The sequence below is a fragment of the Siniperca chuatsi genome, linkage group LG22, assembly GCF_020085105.1.
Source record: "Siniperca chuatsi isolate FFG_IHB_CAS linkage group LG22, ASM2008510v1, whole genome shotgun sequence".
NCBI lineage: Eukaryota > Metazoa > Chordata > Actinopteri > Centrarchiformes > Sinipercidae > Siniperca > Siniperca chuatsi.
The window spans coordinates 17,641,106-17,662,333 of record NC_058063.1 but is presented as its reverse complement, the minus strand read 5'-3'; the positions used below and the strand labels follow the sequence as shown (position 1 = coordinate 17,662,333).

Here is a 21,228-nt window from a genome sequence, read left to right as displayed (position 1 = left end):
ATTTGAATTATTCCACTGTTGTGGGTGATTTAGAAAATAATCCCTCTAAGGCCTGCGCCCCACGAAGTGAACCACATGGACATTTACTGTCACTGATCTGGATGCAAAGTAGAAGCTAAATTTCAAATTCGATTTTAAATGTTCTCACTGCTTGGACAAATAAAACCCATGTATCTTAGACATTCTGTAAAAACATTATTACCAAGTTCATCACTCCAGACTGTCATTTCATCCATTTTATTTTTCACTCATTTAGAGGAAATATACTTTATATTGTATTTTTTTCCTCTACTAGTTACATTTACTAAAAGAGCAATCATATAGAATTAATATATATAAATAAATGGCGCCATAAGTACAAAATCATTTCATTTGGTCTATATAATGTCTGAAAATAGTGAAAAATGCCCATCATAATTTCCCAAGCTGACATATTCAAATTCCAAATATTCAGTTTGAGAAGCTGAAACCAATGAATTTTGGAGTTTTTCTTGCCTAAAAGATGACTTACATGATTATCAGTTATTTGTTGGCGATTCATTTTCGTGATCACAATTCATAATTAATCTGGAAAGTTAAACAACAGTTTTTGAGGAACACATTTTAATTTTTCAAAGATTAAGTTGTGTACTTTGAATATAAATAAAAAGGTACCAGAGCGCATTAAAAAGCATCAAAATAGAGCTTGTTTATTAAAAACAAAAATGACAGGGAGGATACCCCGGACCCCTCTACAGAGCTCCGGCTTAGCCCCGAATGTCCTCAAATCTCACAAACGCCCCTGTGCCCTATCATTATGCAGCTTACCACGCTCACCTTCAGGCACAAAGTATGGAGGGCTTCCTCAACGCTGATGTCACGAAGAAAAGAATCTGCGGATGGCGGAGGATCTAACTTACTTAGACAGTGCGGAAATAAACTTTGGCCCTTTGTGAAGCGGGGAAAGACGACCACATGGCAGGGCGCTGTTGCCATTATTGACTGTGTGAGATTTACTGCATAAGGTGATTCAACTACTTTAGGTTTACTGTGTAACCTACATTTTGAGTGGTTTACTTTTTATTTTCATTTTCAAATAAGCCATATGTTCACTTCATTGGTTAGAAAACGAGAGAGATCCTAAGGATTTTTAGGAACAGTTTAAATCTCAGAGCCTTAAGTTCATAGTTGTCTTCAACAGACATCCAGTTCATGTCATTTTTCTTTCTTTATGCCAGACTTAAATTATAGTTCCTTAAAGATAATATCTCTTAATGCCAGAGGTATCCATGACAGTACTAAAAGGAAATCAGTTCTTATGTTCTCTAGATCAAAAATACTGACTTAATATTTTTTCAAGAGACTCATTCAGGTGACAGTGATATGAAGTTTTGGAAAGCACAATGAGGTGACCAATATAATTTTTGTCATGCCTCTCAACATTCAGCAGGTGTCGCTGTCCTCCTTAACAAGTTTACAGGAGACATTGTTGAGTCAGACACTTCAGATGAGGGTCGATGGATAATCCTGGTTTTCAAATGAGATAAAACTTTTTTTTATAGTTTGTAATTTATATAGCCATAACACAACTCAAGCAAAGATAATGTTTATGCAACTTTGTATGAAACTAGAAGCACTCAAAAACAAATTTAAGGAAGCACACATGGTCATTGGAGGAGATTATAATGATGCTCCAGATGATCTTATAGATCGAGTACCTGCAGGAACTGTCCAGCACTCAAGATTCAGAAGTACTGCATTTATTTGTGATCATCTTTCAGTTATAGATGTTTGGCGGTTCTTAAATACTGATACCAAAGAGTTTACTTAGTGTGAAGCGCTTTGAGTAGTCGGAAAGACTAGAAAGTCGCTACACAAGTACAGCCCATTTACCATTTCAAGTTCAAGATCAGGAATTAGCAATGATAAATGCTAAATAAAAATGTATAATATAGCTAAAGAAATCCCGCATTATGGACCAATGAAATACATTAATGATTAAATATAATCTTTTAGAGGAAGAGGAAATACAAATGAAGAGACTCTGAGTACACGGACGACCTCGCGAAGACTGGTGAGAAGTACCAGGTAGATTTACTGCCAGGTGCTGACTGGTGGATGGAGAGCAGGTGAGCAGCAGCAGATGAGTAGCAGGTGTGTCAGTCTCTGATTGGAAGTTCACTGGAGGCCACGCCCTGCAGCACGCGCGCACACACACACACACACACACACACACACACACACACACAAGACTTGTTCTTGATTTACACTGGTAACATTGAAACTGATGCTCTTATTGTATTTCTTGATTTTTCTAAGGCAGTCATTGCTATTTCCTATTGAAAGCGCTCCAAACTTTTGATTTCGGGCAAAAACCCCTTTTATGGGAACGGCCACACAATTTCTCAGGAAACTTTGGGCATGCACCAACCAGAAGTTTCGCCAGGCGTTGAGCAATATCTTACAATATTTCTTAAGAAACACTGGATGAAATCAACACCAACGTCTAAACAAAAGCTGCAAACGTTGAAATTCTTGGGTTCTCAGGGTTGTTTTAGATGCACCTGTGCATAATTTCAAAGCCTGATATTGAAAACTTTTATAAGGCAGTCAATGCTGTAGAATATTGTTTCTTATTTAAAGCGCTCCTAACTTTTAGTTTCGGGCAAAACTTTGTATCGACAGTTGAAATGTTTTATAAGAATGTTGACAGCGGTGTCATGCTTTATCCAAACACTACACAAAGGTTTCCTGTTTTGAGCTCAGTATGTCAAGGATGTCAAGGCAAGATTGCTGAAAATGTCTCGGTGAACTGGGGAAAAGCTGTGTGATGTGTTTTCATTTTTATGGACTTGTGTCTGCTCTAGTCTGTGTGTGTTCTCAAAGTTAGAAATTATATACAATAACAAATAGACAGACAGGGGACAAATTAAAAGTAAAACCTGAATATATGCAAACTTGATGAGCTGTTGTCGTGGAAACTGAAGCTCAGTCTCTGTGTCAGGATAGGTGAGATGAGGTCACAAATACCAGCCAACACAATATCATCTATTGTGTTACAGACCCTATTGGTATTTATCACAGATAATATTAAAATCAGTCAAATTAATTTCACTTTGATTTAGCCAAAAACTAAAGTGATTTCCACGTATCCTTCATTATGGGACAGTGTCATTTTGGATTTAATGAGTACAATGTTTAAATATATACAAATATACACATAAACGGAAGGCATAGAGGCATTGAGTCGATTAACAATTTTCTGCCAACATTCCTCTTTTGCCTTATTTGCAACAACAGTGTTGCTTTTTGCTGTAATAATTTTTTATATACACTTCATTATAATGATAATGAATGATTTGTGCAGAAAAAGGCTCAAATGGCACGTGAAACACCCCCTTTTATGGGAACGCACACACAGTTTAATATTTCAGGAAACTTTGGGCATGCATCAACAAGACGTTTCACCAGGCGTTGAGCAATATCTTACAATATTTCTTAAGAAACACTGGATGAAATCAACACCAATGTCGAAACAAAAGCTGCAAATGAGGAAATTCTTACAGGGGAAAAGAACAACTGAGCCTTGGTGAAGGATGAAAGTAAAAAAGAGAATACATAATATTTAATATTTATTTTAATCAAGTAATCTCATTGAGATTAATATCTCTTTTGCAAGCCAGACCTGAGTACAGCAGCTAGAAAGAAGTCAGACATCACTAAATAGATCTGAAGATGAAAGTTTACATTATATCATTTGGTCTTATGGAGATGGTGGGAGAGAGCACTGTCTGATGAAACCTGGGTTATGTGAATATGGTATGTGTTGTGTGATCTTGACTATGGCCCTGTAAATTAACCCAGTAATTCAATGATAGCTGTATCCTTCTCATTTCCAGTGGCATTTCTCCCATTTCCACCTGTAATGCTGCTGTTAGGGTTGTTTTAAATGCACCTGTGCATAATCTCAAAGCCTGATATTGAAAACTATCTAACTTTTTGAGAGATGTGCTTGCTGCAGATTTCATGTTCTAAGCGGAGTCTAAGCGCCAAAGACTGTGTCAAGATTAACATCTCACATCATCTGTTTAAATTAACTTTTAACTTTTTTTTTTTTTTTTTTTAATCTTCACTTTTTTTCGCTGGTCTCTCCTGATTGAACTAATATAGTCCGAATTGTGAATTTAAACAAGAATTTCTGCTTTCTCCTCATCTCTCACAGCTGTTGTTTCACCATAATTTAAGACTGTCAGACCTAAATTGCAAAACTTTGTATCGGCAGTTGAAATGTTTTATAAGAATGTTGACAGCGGTGTGATGCTGTATCCAAACACTACACAAAGGTTTCCTGTTTTGAGCTCAGTTTGTCAAGGATGTCCAATTTCAATTCTTTTGTTTCTAAACGTGGTTGAATTACTCTCATTGCATGTTTTACATAATCCAGTTATTAAAGGTTAAGCTACTTTTGGTAAAGACATCGGATTGAAATTTTATATTCACAAATATAACATTAAATAACGTTTGATCATTGAACATGCTATTTATATCAGTTTTTGGCTTTATCAGGTTTAAAACTAATAAATCGAAACATATGACAACATTAAATAACGTTTGATCGTTGAACACAAATAGTCCTGTTAACTAGTAGCGACATGCACAACGTCACGCAGGCTAATAGGCAACCTGGGTATGTAACTGTAGCGACTAACTTATTGAGCTAAGCTAGCAGCTAACTTACAGGCTGACAAAATAATAGACACAAAAGTACCCTTATACATTTCTCATGTGTTTGAACAGTACGTTCTCTCAGCAAGATTAAGAGACAGTAGAGTTTGTCCTTAACCAGCCTCAAAACAATTTGTACTGTTGAGGTCAGGGGAAAGTGTGGGTTATTATTACCTCATGAATAAAAACAAAATTCTTACATTATACATGACTATAGTCATATTTATATTTCTCTCGTAAATGTCTGTATCAACTAGGACTATGTTATGGACAGACATGCAGGGGACACCGAGATGGAGATAGAATGTTCTTTATTGGATGACAGCCAGATAGTACAGGTGTACAGGTACGTAGATAGGGAAGTCTATAGGAGGGAAGACTCGCTGAGAGGGGGATCGCTGGAGACAGCAGAACGCTGGAGATAAATGTTATGCTGCGTAACATAGGGAGTCCTAGGTACAAACGAGATTGGACCTAGACTGAGGTGAGTGCAGGGCTTCTATGCAGGCTGGGATTGGGAGCTAATGGGGAGCAGGAGTGAGATAGGGAGCAGGTGTGGATGATTAGTAGGTTGTGGAGCCTGGCGTATCCATGACAGCATCCCCCCCTCCACGGCCAGCTCCCGAGGCCGAAAAACCCCGCCCCGTGGTGGAGGACGACTACCACGTCGGCAGGGGTGATCAGGGTGGATGACCAGGGTTTGGGCATGTGCGGAGCTGGGGACCTCGGGCGGATGGCCTGGGGGCTGGGCAGGTGCGGAGCTGATTGCATGAGGTCTGTGACAAAGATCAACACCATCTGGAGGCCTGGCGGAATGCCGGTGGCACAGGAGGAAGGTCAAAGGAGGCCGGCAGCGAAGACGGAGAGTTACAGGAAGCCAGCGGCGAAGACGAAGGTGGGGACCTTCTGGAGGCTTGATGCAGTGAAGGTGAAGGCGGGGACCCTCTGGAACCTGGCGGCGAAGGCGGGGATCCCCTGGAACCTGCCGGCCTGAGGAGGAAGCGAAGACTGGGACTCCCTGGAGGCTTGCCAGCCAGATCAGGGGCCGGCGTCGGGACCGCCGGGCAGAAAGCCGGCGTCTGGACAGCAGGGCAGCCAAAAACTAAAGTGATTTCCACAGTTAGAAATTATATACAATAACAAATAGACAGACAGGGGACAAATTAAAAGTAAAACCTGAATATATGCAAACTTGATGAGCTGTTGTCGTGGAAACTGAAGCTCAGTCTCTGTGTCAGGATAGGTGAGATGAGGTCACAAATACCAGCCAACACAATATCATCTATTGTGTTACAGACCCTATTGGTATTTATCACAGATAATATTAAAATCAGTCAAATTAATTTCACTTTGATTTAGCCAAAAACTAAAGTGATTTCCACGTATCCTTCATTATGGGACAGTGTCATTTCGGATTTAATGAGTACAATGTTTAAATATATACAAATATACACATAAACGGAAGGCATAGAGAGTGCGTTGAGTCGATTAACAATTTTCTGCCAACATTCCTCTTTTGCCTTATTTGCAACAACAGTGTTGCTTTTTGCTGTAATAATTTTTTATATACACTTCATTATAATGATAATGAATGATTTGTGCAGAAAAAGGCTCAAATGGCACGTCAAACACCCCCTTTTATGGGAACGCACACACAGTTTAATATTTCAGGAAACTTTGGGCATGCATCAACAAGAAGTTTCACCAGGCGTTGAGCAATATCGTACAATATTTCTTAAGAAACACTGGATGAAATCAACACCAATGTCGAAACAAAAGCTGCAAATGAGGAAATTCTTACAGGGGAAAAGAACAACTGGCCTTGGTGAAGGATGAAAGTAAAAAGAGAATACATAATATTTAATATTTATTTTAATCAAGTAATCTCATTGAGATTAATATCTCTTTTGCAAGCCAGACCTGAGTACAGCAGCTAGAAAGAAGTCAGACATCACTAAATAGATCTGAAGATGAAAGTTTACATTATATCATTTGGTCTTATGGAGATGGTGGAGAGAGCACTGTCTGATGAAACCTGGGTTATGTGAATATGGTATGTGTTGTGTGATCTTGACTATGGCCCTGTAAATTAACCCAGTAATTCAATGATAGCTGTATCCTTCTCATTTCCAGTGGCATTTCTCCCATTTCCACCTGTAATGCTGCTGTTGGGATTGTTTTAGATGCACCTTTGCATAATCTCAAAGCCTGATATTGAAAACTATCTAACTTTTTGAAAGATGTGCTTGCTGCAGATTTCATGTTCTAAGCGGAGTCTAAGCGCCAAAGACTGTGTCAAGATTAACATCTCACATCATCTGTTTAAATTAACACTATCTTTACTTTTTTCGCTGGTCTCTCCTGATTGAACTAATATAGTCCGAATTGTGAATTTAAACAAGAGTTTCTGCTTTCTCCTCATCTCTCACAGCTGTTGTTTCACCATCATTTAAGACTGTCAGACCTAAATTGCAAAACTTTGTATCGATAGTTTCCAAACTAGAAATTATATACAATAACAAATAGACAGACAGGGGACAAATTATAAGTAAAACCTGAATATATGCAAACTTGCTGAGCTGTTGTCGTGGAAACTGAAGCTCAGTCTCTGTCAGGATAGGTGAGATAAGGTCACAAATACCAGCCAACACAATATCCTCTGGTGTTACAGACCCTATTGGTATTTATCACAGATAATATTAAAATCAGTCAAATTAATTTCACTTTGATTTAGCCAAAAACTAAAGTGATTTCCACATATCCTTCATTATGGGACAGTGTCAGACCTAAATGCATTTAATGAGTCTTCTTCTTTTCCTTTCAGCTGTTCCCTTTCAGGGGTCGCCACAGCGAATCATGTGCCTCCATCTAACCCTGTCCTCTGCATCCTCTTCACTCACACCAATTAATTTCATGTCCTCTCTCACTACATCCATAAATCTCCTCTTTGGTCTTCCTCTAGACCTCCTGCCTGGCAGCTCCAACCTCAGCATCCTTCTACCAATATATTAACAGTCTCTCCTCTGAACATGTCCAAACCACCTCAATCTGGCCTCTCTGACTTTATCTCCGAAACATCTAACATGAGCTGTTGTACTGATGAGCTGATGTACTCATTCCTGATCCTGTCCATCCTCGTCACTCCCAAAGAGAACCTCAACATCTTAAATTCTGCTACCTCCATCTCTGCCTCTTGTCTTTTCTTCAGTGCCACTGTCTCTAAGCTGTACAACATCGCTGGTCTCACCACCGTCTTGAACACCTTTCCTTTCAATCTTGCTGATACTCTTTTATCACACAACACACCTGACACTTTTCTCCACCCGTTCCAACCTGCTTGCACTCGCCTCTTCACCTCTTTTCCACAGTCTCCATTGCTCTGAACCGTTGACCCTAAGTACGTAAAGTCCTGCACCTTCTTCACCTCTGCTCCCTGTAACCTCACCGTTCCACCTGGGTCCCTCTCATTGACACACATGTATTCTGTTTTACTGCGGCTAAGCTTCATTCCTGTGTTTTCCAGAGCAGACCTCCATCTCTCTAGATTTTCCTCCACCTGCTCCCTGCTCTCACTACAAATCACAATGTCATCCACAAACATCATAGTCCATGGAGATTCCTGTCTAACCTCATCTGTCAGCCTGTCCATCACCAGAGCAAACAAGAAGGGGCTGAGAGCCAATCCTTGACGCAGACCCACCTCCACCTTGAACTCCTCTGTCACACCTACAGCACACCTCACCACGGTCTTACAGCTCTTATACATGTCCTGCACCACTCTAACATACTTCTCTACCACTCCAGACTTCCTCATACAATACCACAGCTCCTCTCTCGGCACCCTGTCATACGCTTTCTCCGAATCTACGAAAACACAATGCAACTCCCTATGACCTTCTCTGTACTTCTCCATCAGCATCCTCAAAGCAAATACTGCATCTGTTGTACTCTTTCTAGGCATGAAACCATATTACTGCTCACAAATGCTCACCTCTGCCCTTAGCCTAGCTTCCACTACTCTTTCCCACAACTTCATTGTATGGCTCATCAGCTTTATTCCTCTGTAGTTGCCACAGCTCTGCACATCTCCCTTGTTCTTTAAAATTGGCACCAGGACACTTCTCCTCCATTCCTCGGGCATCCTCTCACTCTCCAAGATCTTGTTAAACAAACTCTACTGCCACCTCTCCTAGACACTTCCATACCTCCACAGGTATGTCATCAGGATCAACTGCCTTTCCACTCTTCATCCTCTTCAACATCCTCCTCACTTCACTCTTGCTTATCTTTGCAACTTCCTGCTCCACTCCTGAACTTCTTTGTTCCACCACCAAGTCTCCTTGTCCACTTTCCTCTTTCCAGACGACGCACCTGAGTACCCTCCTACCTGTCTCCCTGATCACATTAGCTGTAGTGGTCCAGTCATCTGGGAGCACTTCCTGACCACCCAGAGTCTGTCTCAGCTCCTCCTGAAAACTACACGACATTCTTCCTTTTTCAACTTCCACCACTTCGTCCTCTGCTCTGCCTTTGTCCTCTTCATCTTCCTCATCACCAGAGTCATTTTACACACTACCATCCTGTGTTGTCTGGCTACACTCTCCCCTACCGCTACTTTACAGTCACTGGTCTCTTTCAGATTACAACGTCTACACAAGATGTAGTCCACCTGAGTGCTTCTACCTCTGCTCTTATATGTCACCCTATGTTCCTGCCTCTTCTGGAAGAAAGTGTTCACTACAGCCTTTTCCATCCTCTTTGCAAAGTCTACCCCCATCTGTCCTTCTGCGTTCCTGTCCTGAAGACCAAACCTGCCCATCACATTCTCATCACCTCGGTTCCCTTCACCTACATGCCCATTGAAATCTGCACCAATCACCACTCTCTCACCTCTGGGGATGCTCTGCATCATTTCATCTAACTCACTCCAGAAATTCTCCTTCTCTTCTAACTCACATCCTACCTGTGGGGCATAACCACTCACAACATTGAACATCACCCCTTCAATTTCCAGCTTCAGACTCATCAACCTGTCTGATACTCTTTGTGCATCATGTCAATCAACTCTCTAGCCTTCCCTGTCATAGTCCCAACATTCAAAGTCCCTACTGTCAGTCCTACATTCTTAGCTTTCCTCTTCTCTCTCTGCCTACGAACACACCTTCCTCCTCTCCTTCTTCGTCTTCAACCAACAGTAGTCCAATTTCCACCGGTACCCTGTAGGTCAACAGCACCGGTGGCGGTCGTTGTTAACCCGGGCCCCGACCGATCCTGTATGGAAGTCATTGTCACGATTCGCAAATGCATTTAATGAGTATAATGTTTAAATATATACAAATATACAAATAAACGGGAGTATAATGTTTAAATATATACAAATATACAAATAAACGGGAGGCATAGACAGTGCGTTGAGTCAATTAACAATTTTCTGCCAACATTCCTCTTTTGCCTTATTTGCAGCAACAGTGTTTTGCTGTAATAATTTTTTTATATACTTCATTATAATGATAATGAAAGATTTGTTCGGAAGAATGCTCAAATGGCACGTCAAACACCCCCTTTTATGGGAACGCACACACAATTAAATATTTCAGGAAACTTTGGGCATGCATCAACCAGAAGTTTCACCAGGCGTTGAGCAATATCTTACAATATTTCTTAAGAAACACTGGATGAAATCAATTCCATGTCGAAACAAAAGCTGCAAATGTTGAAATTCTTAAAGGAAAAGAACAACTGAGCCTTGGTGAAGGATGAAAGTAAAAAGAGAATACATAATATTTAATATTTATTTTAATCAAGTAATCTCATTGAGATTAAGATCTCTTTGCAAGCCAGACCTGAGTACAGCAGCTAGAAAGAAGTCAGACATCACTAAATAGATCTGAAGATGAAAGTTTACATTATATCATTTGGTCTTATGGAGATGGTGAGAGAGAGCACTGTCTGATGAAACCTGGGTTAACGTAAGAAAGTTGATGACCACTGTCGTGATAACCATTATCTCTGATTGGGCTTTTAGGTTTTGTCGAGCCAGCTAACGCTAAGAAAACCTGGCTGTGTTGAACTTGCTTCGTAGTACACACCTCAGATCTCACCCCAGTTGAACAATTATGGAGGATTTTTGGAAAAAACTTCTGCAAACCAGTAAAAGAATTAAGTCCAAAGTTTCCTAAGAAAAGCAGCAAACTGTTAATCATGGTCGGTATCAACATTTATACTAAGAAATATTTTAAGATATTGCTCAATGCCTTTGCGGTAAGGAAGGGACATGACAACACATCATCATCGATCGAACAACATAAAAGCAGCCACAGAGATCCTATGAAGCACAGCTTTGGAGACGGAGCGAAGACGAAACACAGTCTGCCTGCCATCCCAACACGAGTGATCGACCGACAGACATGGGAGGTAGAGTGACACTTTCTCTTTCAAGACTTTAATGAAGAATTTCTTAAAGTTAATTGTTATAAATATGGATTCCAGTGCTAGTTTTGACAATGATGAGGTTGAAAATACAAAATCAAATGCATATGATGGACCTCATTCTTCTAATTTTGAGCCTGCTAAGCATCCAAGGGGCCAGTAATTGGCAGGAATGAGGAGAAACAGCCATCAGCATTAAACTGAGTTGTAGTGATAGGAGAGCTGTTGGAGAGCTGACCAGCATTAGCTAAAGATACCTAACGCTGTGTTGTTTCACTTCACAGTGTTTTAAAGTTTGCTATCACGTTTGGTAGAAACCAAAAGTAGGGATCGTCTGATGCTGGCGAGAGATACAACAGTTCAACATACACCAAAATTCAACCTACAAGTTGCTCTTTAAACAATGCATGTGTTGTGATGAAATTCACAAGATAAATAGAATAGAAATGCTTTGATGTAACAACATGATGAGAATGTTTTGTTTTATATATAGACAAAAAGGTGATGTTCACTGCAGTGGCAGATCACGGTGGGGAGTATGGACCCTTCTCAACAGACAGAACTCTGATTTTCAACAGAGTGATTACAAACAGTGGTGATGCCTACAATCCCACTTCAGGTAAATACATCACATGCAGCCACACTCATAATCACCTATGTTGATTGTTTGGTTTGAGTATTGTTGAGACATTTTACATACTGGCTTCATGAATATACTGTAGCTGTGTATCATAAATCATATAAGTAATCCAATTACTGATAACCAGCACAATTCCAGACCAATAAAACTCCAATAATCAATATTTCCTATATTAACAAGGGATCAAATGACTTAATGTAAGGTGAAAGACAAAAAACATGAGACACACGACTCCAAATAAATATGTAAATAGTCACTTCTTAGCCATAACCACTTGATGGGGGAACATCACAAGTGTGTGTCATACAGCTTGTTGTGGAGTTCTTTTGCCCCAAAGCGTCCAAATATAGTAATTAATGCAGATTTAAAGAGAGACATGTTCAGAACTTTTTGCAGCAGATTTTGCAACAACATCTTCTTAAAGATTACTCAAATGATGTGAAAACTCCACATAGGTTACATAGTATACAGTATATATTCAGTACGCCATACACTATGTTTATACAGTATTAACAGTATTTATGTCTTCATAACTTTTATTACTTACCTGTAGTTTTTTAAACTTCTTTAGGTTTTAAAGAAATCTGTCTCATTAATTTGTTGAAATAAATAAATACATGGAAAATGACCAATAACAGAATAGAAAAATGTAGCCTTTATACATAATAAGATTTGAATGTATTTTAATGCTAATTTCAATCCATTTTTTTCCATTTAATTTCAGAAAACAGCATATTTTCTATATGTGGATACAGTTTACGGAGTTATTCATTTAAACATATTAATATACACTGTTTGATATGTCTTTGATCGTAATGCAGGCAGAATGTTACAGAACTATCTAACATATCAATTCAAACTTTAAGATTTTCTACATGATGTTAATAGTTGATGCTCGAGAGTAGTCTCTGTTTTGTGTAATGGGGGGGAACGCTACTATCTGTATCTGTCGGTCACAAAAATATCTGTATTTGGATTGAACCAGAAGTGGGCGTGGTTTATGCCGGAAGTTGTTAGACATTGTCAAGTCTGCTTCATTTTCTGCATTAAATTGTTTTCATTACCATTACCATTTATATTGCTAACAAAATAATCTAATATTTTAACCATGTAACTGAATTCATTTTTTGTATCTGTTCAGAGCGCATGCGTAATTATTATAGGGGTGTGACTAAATAATTGCATTCAGTTACACCCCTAACGTGTAGTGATGATAAACATTACTTAAAAGAGATCAAAGAGATTACTTTCAATTTGATCCTCTCATTTTAAAGCTTTTCAGAAACTATTAAATTTGAAACTCTTAAATACTCTTTTGTTTCCACAGGTATCTTTGTTGCACCTTATGCAGCTGTTTATTATTTTACCTTCTTCTATCATGCTGGAGGAGCACGTAAATCAGCGCTGTCACTGATCAAGAGCAACAACGTCATTGTCAAGACATCTGATGACAGTGCAGACTTTGACACAGATAAAAATGCAGGAAACGTAGCATTCCTGCACCTGAAAGCAGGAGAAGAGGTGTCTGTGCGTCTGCCTGCACATTCTCGTGTTTGGGCAGCCGGCAGCACTACCTCCTTCAGTGGTTTTCTGGTCACTCAACTGTGAGAAACGATGATTTAAGAAAGATGATTCCAAAAACCTGAGATCAATGATGCATCTACTATATTACCATTAAAATTTAAATTTAGATTAAAACAGATGCCAAGACAAATTTAATATATCATTAAAACATTAGACCAATGAGTCTTGACTGTTACATGTCATGTGACAAGAAACATCCAAATGTAATGGTCCACAGAGGATCAACCCCATTAATTTTGGACACTGCATGAGCTTTCCTCTCATACCACCCTCAGGTCCACATGTCAGTTTTGTACACGCGATATCACATGTACTATTAGGCAATTTGGCCAAAATCGTGCTAAAATTGTGTCATCTTCCCCCAAAACCCATTTGATATTACTTACTCGCGGCCTTTCCCTTTTCACCATCCACAGGGGAAACTAAATCAAAATGGCCATTTTATTGTTGGTTCTGTCCAACACTTGAGGGGAACAATACAACAGCTTACAACAACCTTAGACAGGTTGGATGTTTCCAAATGTTTCCTTTTTACGAGAGGCTCAGTGGGGTTACCTTGGTTTTGCACTTCTGGGCAGATGCTAACTGCATTTCGTTGGCTATTTACCTGAACTTGCTCATTGACAAGAAAGTTGAATCTTTTCTACAATAATCTAAATTAAATTTACGAGATAAAATTTAAATATTGAATTACTGATCTCAGACTGTATGTGAGGGAAATTCCTGTCATAATCATGTTTTTTTCCAATCTAATTCAGCTTTTGCTAGCATGAATAGATGTGTCTTCTATATCCACCATGATATTACAGTGCTTAAGTTGTTGGGAAACTAAATACAAGTAAACTCATTATAAAAGAGTTTAGCCTGGAGGGGGGGTTGAAACATCTTCCTGTGTACATGTGCTCTGAATGTTGATAATATATCTGTACAACAACGGGATGTATGTGTGGAGCAGTTTAAGGAGTAGGTGCAGGTGGCAGATGTTTGAGATGTTGTGAGGTACGAAGGATAAGAGAAGAACAATGTCTTGACCAAGTAAAGAAAGGTCGAATAACACCTTGAGCAAAATCCTCTTGTTGTTGGCTCCAGTTAATGTTATCTCAAAGTACTAGAAGAACCGAGGAGGTATATATACACACACATCTCTATATATATGGAAACGCATATACACACACATCATACAAAACAGAATATACAATATATGCAATATCACCGTAATATGCAAGTTATAGCAAAGCCTTGTTGTAGTGGTGGGAATGAGCGAGTGCAAAGGGAGTGGTATGGTAATGAGACCGACATGAAAACTTTTGTCCAAAGTTGACCCTGAATTATGAACTTTTATTAAAATGATGAAGTAAAAATACGTTTTATAGGAATTCAAAAGTTAAAATGGAACCACAACATAATACATACTTATTGCACATATCGCTCACTCCCGTATGTCCAACTTCAGCTTGTCGTAAATATGTCTTAAAACTTAAAAAGCAGCAAGCCTGTGTGTTTTCCTTTAAAATAGATAAAATGATTTGGTTCTTTAAATTCTAAAATTATAAATTAATATGCAGGTGTGGACTGTAATGGACTCTAATACCAATAAACACAAGCTACAATCAAAAGGTCCAATCAGATGGTAACATTTGTTGGATGTAGTTGGTCAGTTCCAAATGACGACATCTTCTCCCCAACAGCAGCCTGATCTTTGTTTTTAACTTGATTTGAATTATTCCACTGTTGTGGGTGATTTAGAAAATAATCCTCTAAGGCCTGCGCCTCACGAAGTGAACCATGGACATTTACTGTCACTGATCTGATGCAAAGTAGAAGCTAAATTTCAAATTCGATTTTAAATGTTCTCACTGCTTGGACAAATAAAACCCATGTATCTTAGGGACATTCTGTAAAAACATTATTACCAAGTTCATCTACCCAGACTGTCATTTCATCCATTTTATTTTTCAGTCATTTAGAGGAAATATACTTTATATTGTATTTTTTCCTCTACTAGTTACATTTACTAAAAGAGCAATCATATAGAATTAATATATATAAATAAATGGCGCCATAAGTACAAAATCATTTCATTTGGTCTATATAATGTCTGAAAATAGTGAAAATGCCCATCATAATTTCCCAAGCTGACATATTCAAATTCCAAATATTCAGTTTGAGAAGCTGAAAACCAATGAATTTTGGAGTTTTTCTTGCCTAAAAGATGACTTACATGATTATCAGTTATTTGTTGGCGATTCATTTTCGTGATCACAATTCATAATTAATCTGGAAAGTTAAACAACAGTTTTGAGGAACACATTTTAATTTTTCAAAGATAAGTTGTGTACTTTGAATATAAATAAAAAGGTACCAGAGTGCATTAAAAAGCATCAAAATAGAGCTTGTGTATTAAAAACAAAATAATAGGGGAGGATCCCCGGACCCCTCTACAGAGCTCCGGCTTAGCCCCTCAATGTCCTCAATCCAAGAAACGCCCTGTGCCCTATCATTATGCAGTTTACCACGCTCACCTTCAGGCACAAAGTATGGAGGGCTTCCTCAACGCTGATGTCACGAAGAAAAGAATCTGCGGATGGCGGAGGATCTAACTTACTTAGACAGTGCGGAAATAAACTTTGGCCCTTTGTGAAGCGGGGAAAGACTGGCAGGGCGCTGTTGCCATTATTGACTGTGTGAGATTTACTGCATAAGGTGATTCAACTACTTTAGGTTTACTGTGTAACCTACATTTTGAGTGGTTTACTTTTTATTTTCATTTTCAAATAAGCCATATGTTCACTTCATTGGTTAGAAAACGAGAGATCCTAAGGATTTTAGGAACAGTTTAAATCTCAGAGCCTTAAGTTCATAGTTGTCTTCAACAGACATCCAGTTCATGTCATTTTTCTTCTTTTTATGCCAGACTTAAATTATAGTTCCTTAAAGATATAATCTATGTCAGAGGTATCCATGACAGTACTAAAAGGAAATCAGTTCTTATGTTCTCTAGATCAAAAATACTGACTTAATATTTTTTACAAGAGACTCATTCAGGTGACAGTGATATGAAGTTTTGGAAAGCACAATGAGGTGACCAATATAATTTTTGTCATGCTCTCAACATTCAGCAGGTGTCGCTGTCCTCCTTAACAAGTTTACAGGAGACATTGTTGAGTCAGACACTCAGATGAGGGTCGATGGATAATCCTGGTTTTCAAATGAGATAAAACTTTTTTTTATAGTTTGTAATTTATATAGCCATAACACAACTCCAAGCAAAGATAATGTTTATGCAACTTTGTATGAAACTAGAAGCACTCAAAAACAAATTTTAGGAAGCACACATGGTCATTGGAGGAGATTATAATGATGCTCCAGATGATCTTATAGATCGAAAGTACCTGCAGGAACCTGTCCAGCACTCAAGATTCAGAAGTACTGCATTTATTTGTGAACATCTTTCAGTTATAGATGTTTATGTTCTTAAATACTGATACCAAAGAGTTTACTTAGTGTGAAGCGCTTTGAGTAGTCGGAAAGACTAGAAAGTCGCTACACAAGTACAGCCCATTTACCATTTCAAGTTCAAGATCAGGGAATTAGCAATGATAAATGCTAAATAAAAAATGTATAATATAGCTAAAGAAATCAGCATTATGGACCAATGAAATACATTAATGATTAAATATAATCTTTTTAGAGGAAGAGGAAATACAAAATGAAGAGACTCTGAGTACACGGACGATCTCGCAAGACTGGTGAGAAGTACCAGGTAGATTTACTGCCAGGTGTTGACTGGTGGATGGAGAGCAGGTGAGCAGCAGCAGATGAGTAGCAGGTGTGTCAGTCTCTGATTGGAAGTTCACTGAGGCCACGCCCTGCAGCACACACACACACACACACACACACACACACACACACACACACACACACACAATCAAGAACAAATCAAGACTTGTTCTTGATTTACACTGGTAACATTGAAACTGATGCTCTTATTGTATTTCTTGATTTTTCTAAGGCAGTCATTGCTATTTCCTATTGAAAGCGCCCAAACTTTTGATTTCGCAAAAACCCTTTTTATGGAACGGCCACACAATTTCTCAGGAAACTTTGGGCATGCACCAACCAGAAGTTTCGCCAGGCGTTGAGCAATATCTACAATATTTCTTAAGAAACACTGGATGAAATCAACACCAATGTCTAAACAAAAGCTGCAAACCTTGAAATTCTTGGGTTGTCAGGGTTGTTTTAGATGCACCTGTGCATAATTTCAAAGCCTGATATTGAAAACTTTTATAAGGCAGTCAATGCTGTAGAATATTGTTTCTTATTTAAAGCGCTCCTAACTTTTAGTTTCGGGCAAAACTTTGTATCGACAGTTGAAATGTTTTATAAGAATGTTGACAGCGGTGTCATGCTGTATCCAAACACTACACAAAGGTTTCCTGTTTTGAGCTCAGTATGTCAAGGATGTCCAATTTTACCTCTCTTTGTTTCTGATCGTGGTTGAATTACTCTCATTATGTATGTTTTACATAATCCAGTTATTAAAGGTTGCTTATTTTCGGTAAAGACATCGGATTGACCCAGTTAGCTGATGATACAGCTCTATTTCTAAGTGATAAACATCAGATTGAACATGCTATTTATATCAGTTTTTGGCTTTATCAGGTTTAAAACTAATAAATCGAAACATATGACAACATTAAATAACGTTTGATCGCTGAACACAAATAGTCCTGTTAACTAGTAGCTTACATGCACAACGCCATCGCAGGCTAATAGGCAGCCTGGGCATGTAACTGTAGCGACTAACTTATTGAGCTAAGCTAGCAGCTAACTTACAGGCTGACAAAATAATAGACACAAAAGTACCCTTTATACATTTCATGTGTTTGAACAGTACTGCTCAGTGAATTTCTGTATCAACTAGGACTAACGATTGTATTTTGTAAAAACCTTTATATTGTTTTGGATCCTTTGACAACGCTGATCAAGGCAAGATTGCTGAAAATGTCTCGTGAACTGGGAAAAGCTGTGTGATGTGTTTTCATTTTTATGGACTTGTGTCTGCTCTAGTCTGTGTGTGTTCTCAAAGTTAGAAATTATATACAATAACAAATAGACAGACAGGGACAAATTAAAAGTAAAACCTGAATATATGCAAACTTGATGAGCTGTTGTCGTGGAAACTGAAGCTCAGTCCCTGTGTCAGGATAGGTGAGATGAGGTCACAAATACCAGCCAACACAATATCCTCTGGTGTTACAGACCCTATTGGTATTTATCACAGATAATATTAAAATCAGTCAAATTAATTTCACTTTGATTTAGCCAAAAACTAAAGTGATTTCCACGTATCCTTCATTATGGGACAGTGTCAGACCTAAATGCATTTAATGAGTCTTGACTATGGCCCTGTAAATTAACCCAGTAATTCAATGATAGCTGTATCCTTCTCATTTCCAGTGGCATTTCTCCCATTTCCACCTGTAATGCTGCTGTTAGGTTGTTTTAAATGCACCTGTGCATAATCTCAAAGCCTGATATTGAAAACTATCTAACTTTTTGAGAGATGTGCTTGCTGCAGATTTCATGTTCTAAGCGAGTCTAAGCGCCAAAGACTGTGTCAAGATTAACATCTCACATCATCTGTTTAAATTAACTTTTAACTTTTTTTAATCTTCACTTTTTCGCTGGTCTCTCCTGATTGAACTAATATAGTCCGAATTGTGAATTTAAACAAGAATTTCTGCTTTCTCCTCATCTCTCTCACAGCTGTTGTTTCACTCATAAATTTAAGACTGTCAGACCTAAATTGCAAAATCTTGTATCGGCAGTTGAAATGTTTTATAAGAATGTTGACAGCGGTGTGATGCTATCCAAACACTACACAAAGGTTTCCTGTTTTGAGCTCAGTTTGTCAAGGATGTCCAATTTCAATTCTTTTGTTTTCTAAGCGTGGTTGAATTACTTCTCATTGCATGTTTTATATAATCGAGTTATTAAAGGTTAAGCTTACTTTTGGTAAAGACATCGGATTGAAATTTTATATTCACAAATATAACATTAAATAACGCTTGATCCATTGAACATGCTATTTATATCAGTTTCTGGCTTTATCAGGTTTAAAACTAATAAATCGAAAAAAACATATGACAACATTAAATAACGTTTGATAAGTTGGAACACAAATAGTCCTGTTAACTGGCTAGCTTACATGCACAACGTCACATGCAGGCTAATAGGCAACCTGGGGGTATAACTGTAGCTTACTAACTTATTGAGCTGCTTTTAGCAAGCTAACTTACAGGCTGACAAAATAATGAACACAAAAGTACCCTTTACACATTTTCTCATGTGTTTGAACAGTACGTTCTCTCAGCAAGATTAAGAGGCAGTAGAGTTTTGTCCTCAACCAGCCTCAAAGCAATTTGTACTGTTGAGGCCAGGGAAAGTGTGAGTTATTATTACCTCATGAATAAAAACAAAAATTCTTACATTATGCATGACTATAGTCATATTTTATATTTCTCCTGCGTAAAGTATGCCCAATCAGCTAGGACTATGTTATGGATAGACATGCAGGGGACAATTTAGATGGGAGATAGAATGTTCTTTATTGGATGACAGCCAGATGAGTACAGGTGTACAGGAGGCGTAGATAGGGAAGTCTATAGGAGGGAAGACTCGCTGAGAGGATCGCTGGAGACAGCAGGCTGGAGATAAATGTTATCTGCGTAACATGAAGTCCCTAGTACAAGCTTGAGATTGGACCTAGACTGAGAATGATGCAGGGCTTCCTATACCCAGGCTGGGATTGGGAGCTAATGGGGGCAGGAGTGAGATAAAGGAGCAGGTGTGGATGATTAGTAGGTTGTGGAGCCTGCGGCGTATCCCATGGCCCAGCATCCCGCCACGGCCAGCTCCGGGACCAGCCCAGCTCCCGTGGTGGAGGGGCGGCTACCCGCGTCGGCAAGGGGAGTGATCAGGGTGGATGACCAGGGTTTGGGCATGTGCGGGCCTGGGGACCTGCGGTAGGATGGCCTGGGGGAGGCTGAGCAGGTCTTGAGGCTGATTGCATAGGAGTCTGTGACAAAGATCTTTCATCTAGAGGCCTGGCCCGGAGATACCAGTGGCACTGGAGAGGAAGGTCCAAGGAGGCCGGCAGCGAGGCGGAGGTGCAGGAAGCCCGGCCAGCGAAAGGCAGGTGAGGACCTTCTGGAGGCTTGGTGCAGTGAAGGTGAGAGGCGAGGACCCTCTGGAGCCTGGCGAAGGCGGGAATCCCCTGGAGACCTGCCGGCCTGAGGAGAAGCGAGGCTAGGACTCCCTGGAGACTTGCCAGCCAGATCAGGGCAGCGTCGGGACCGCCCGGGCAGAAGCAGCGTCTGGACAGCAGAAGCAGCCAAAAGCTAAATTAATTCCACAGTTAGAAATTATATACCACAATAACAAATATGGAGCAGACAGAGGACAGAATTAAAAGTAAAACCTGAATATATGCAGAGCATGATGAGCTGTTGTCGGTAGGCATACTGAAGCTCAGTCTCTGCTGCTCGGGATGTGAGCAGAACAAGGAGTCACAAATGCCAGCCAAACACAATATCATCCTATTGTGTTTTGGACCTACGTATGGTATTTATCACAGATAATATTAAAATCCAGTCAAATTAATTTCACTTTTGATTTGGCCAAGAAACTGAAGTGATTTCCACGTATCCTTCATTGTGGGACAGTGTCATTCCGGATTTAATGAGTACAATGTTTAAATATATACAAATATACACACATAAGCGGAAGGCATAGAGAGTGCGTTGAGTGGATTAACAATTTTCTGCCAACGATACTCTTTTTGCCTTATTTGCACCAGCAGTGTT

The 21,228-nt window shown here is 39.1% G+C and overlaps 1 protein-coding gene across 1 annotated transcript; it reads left to right on the top strand.

Annotated features, from left to right (window-relative positions):
• Positions 1–11,055: 11,055 nt before the first annotated feature.
• LOC122869876 (complement C1q-like protein 4) lies at positions 11,056–13,484 on the top strand. Its single transcript, XM_044183248.1, has 3 exons — positions 11,056–11,118; positions 11,627–11,752; positions 13,101–13,484. The coding sequence occupies exons 1-3, from the start codon at positions 11,112–11,114 to the stop codon at positions 13,379–13,381; spliced, it is 414 nt and encodes a 137-aa protein (XP_044039183.1). The 5' UTR covers positions 11,056–11,111; the 3' UTR covers positions 13,382–13,484.
• The last annotated feature ends 7,744 nt before the right edge of the window (positions 13,485–21,228 follow it).

Excerpts from the sequence above, each read along its gene's own strand:
- LOC122869876 (XM_044183248.1), top strand. Across the intron at positions 11,753-13,100 it reads TGCCTACAATCCCACTTCAG|GTATCTTTGTTGCACCTTAT; the intron begins GTAAATACATCA and ends TTGTTTCCACAG.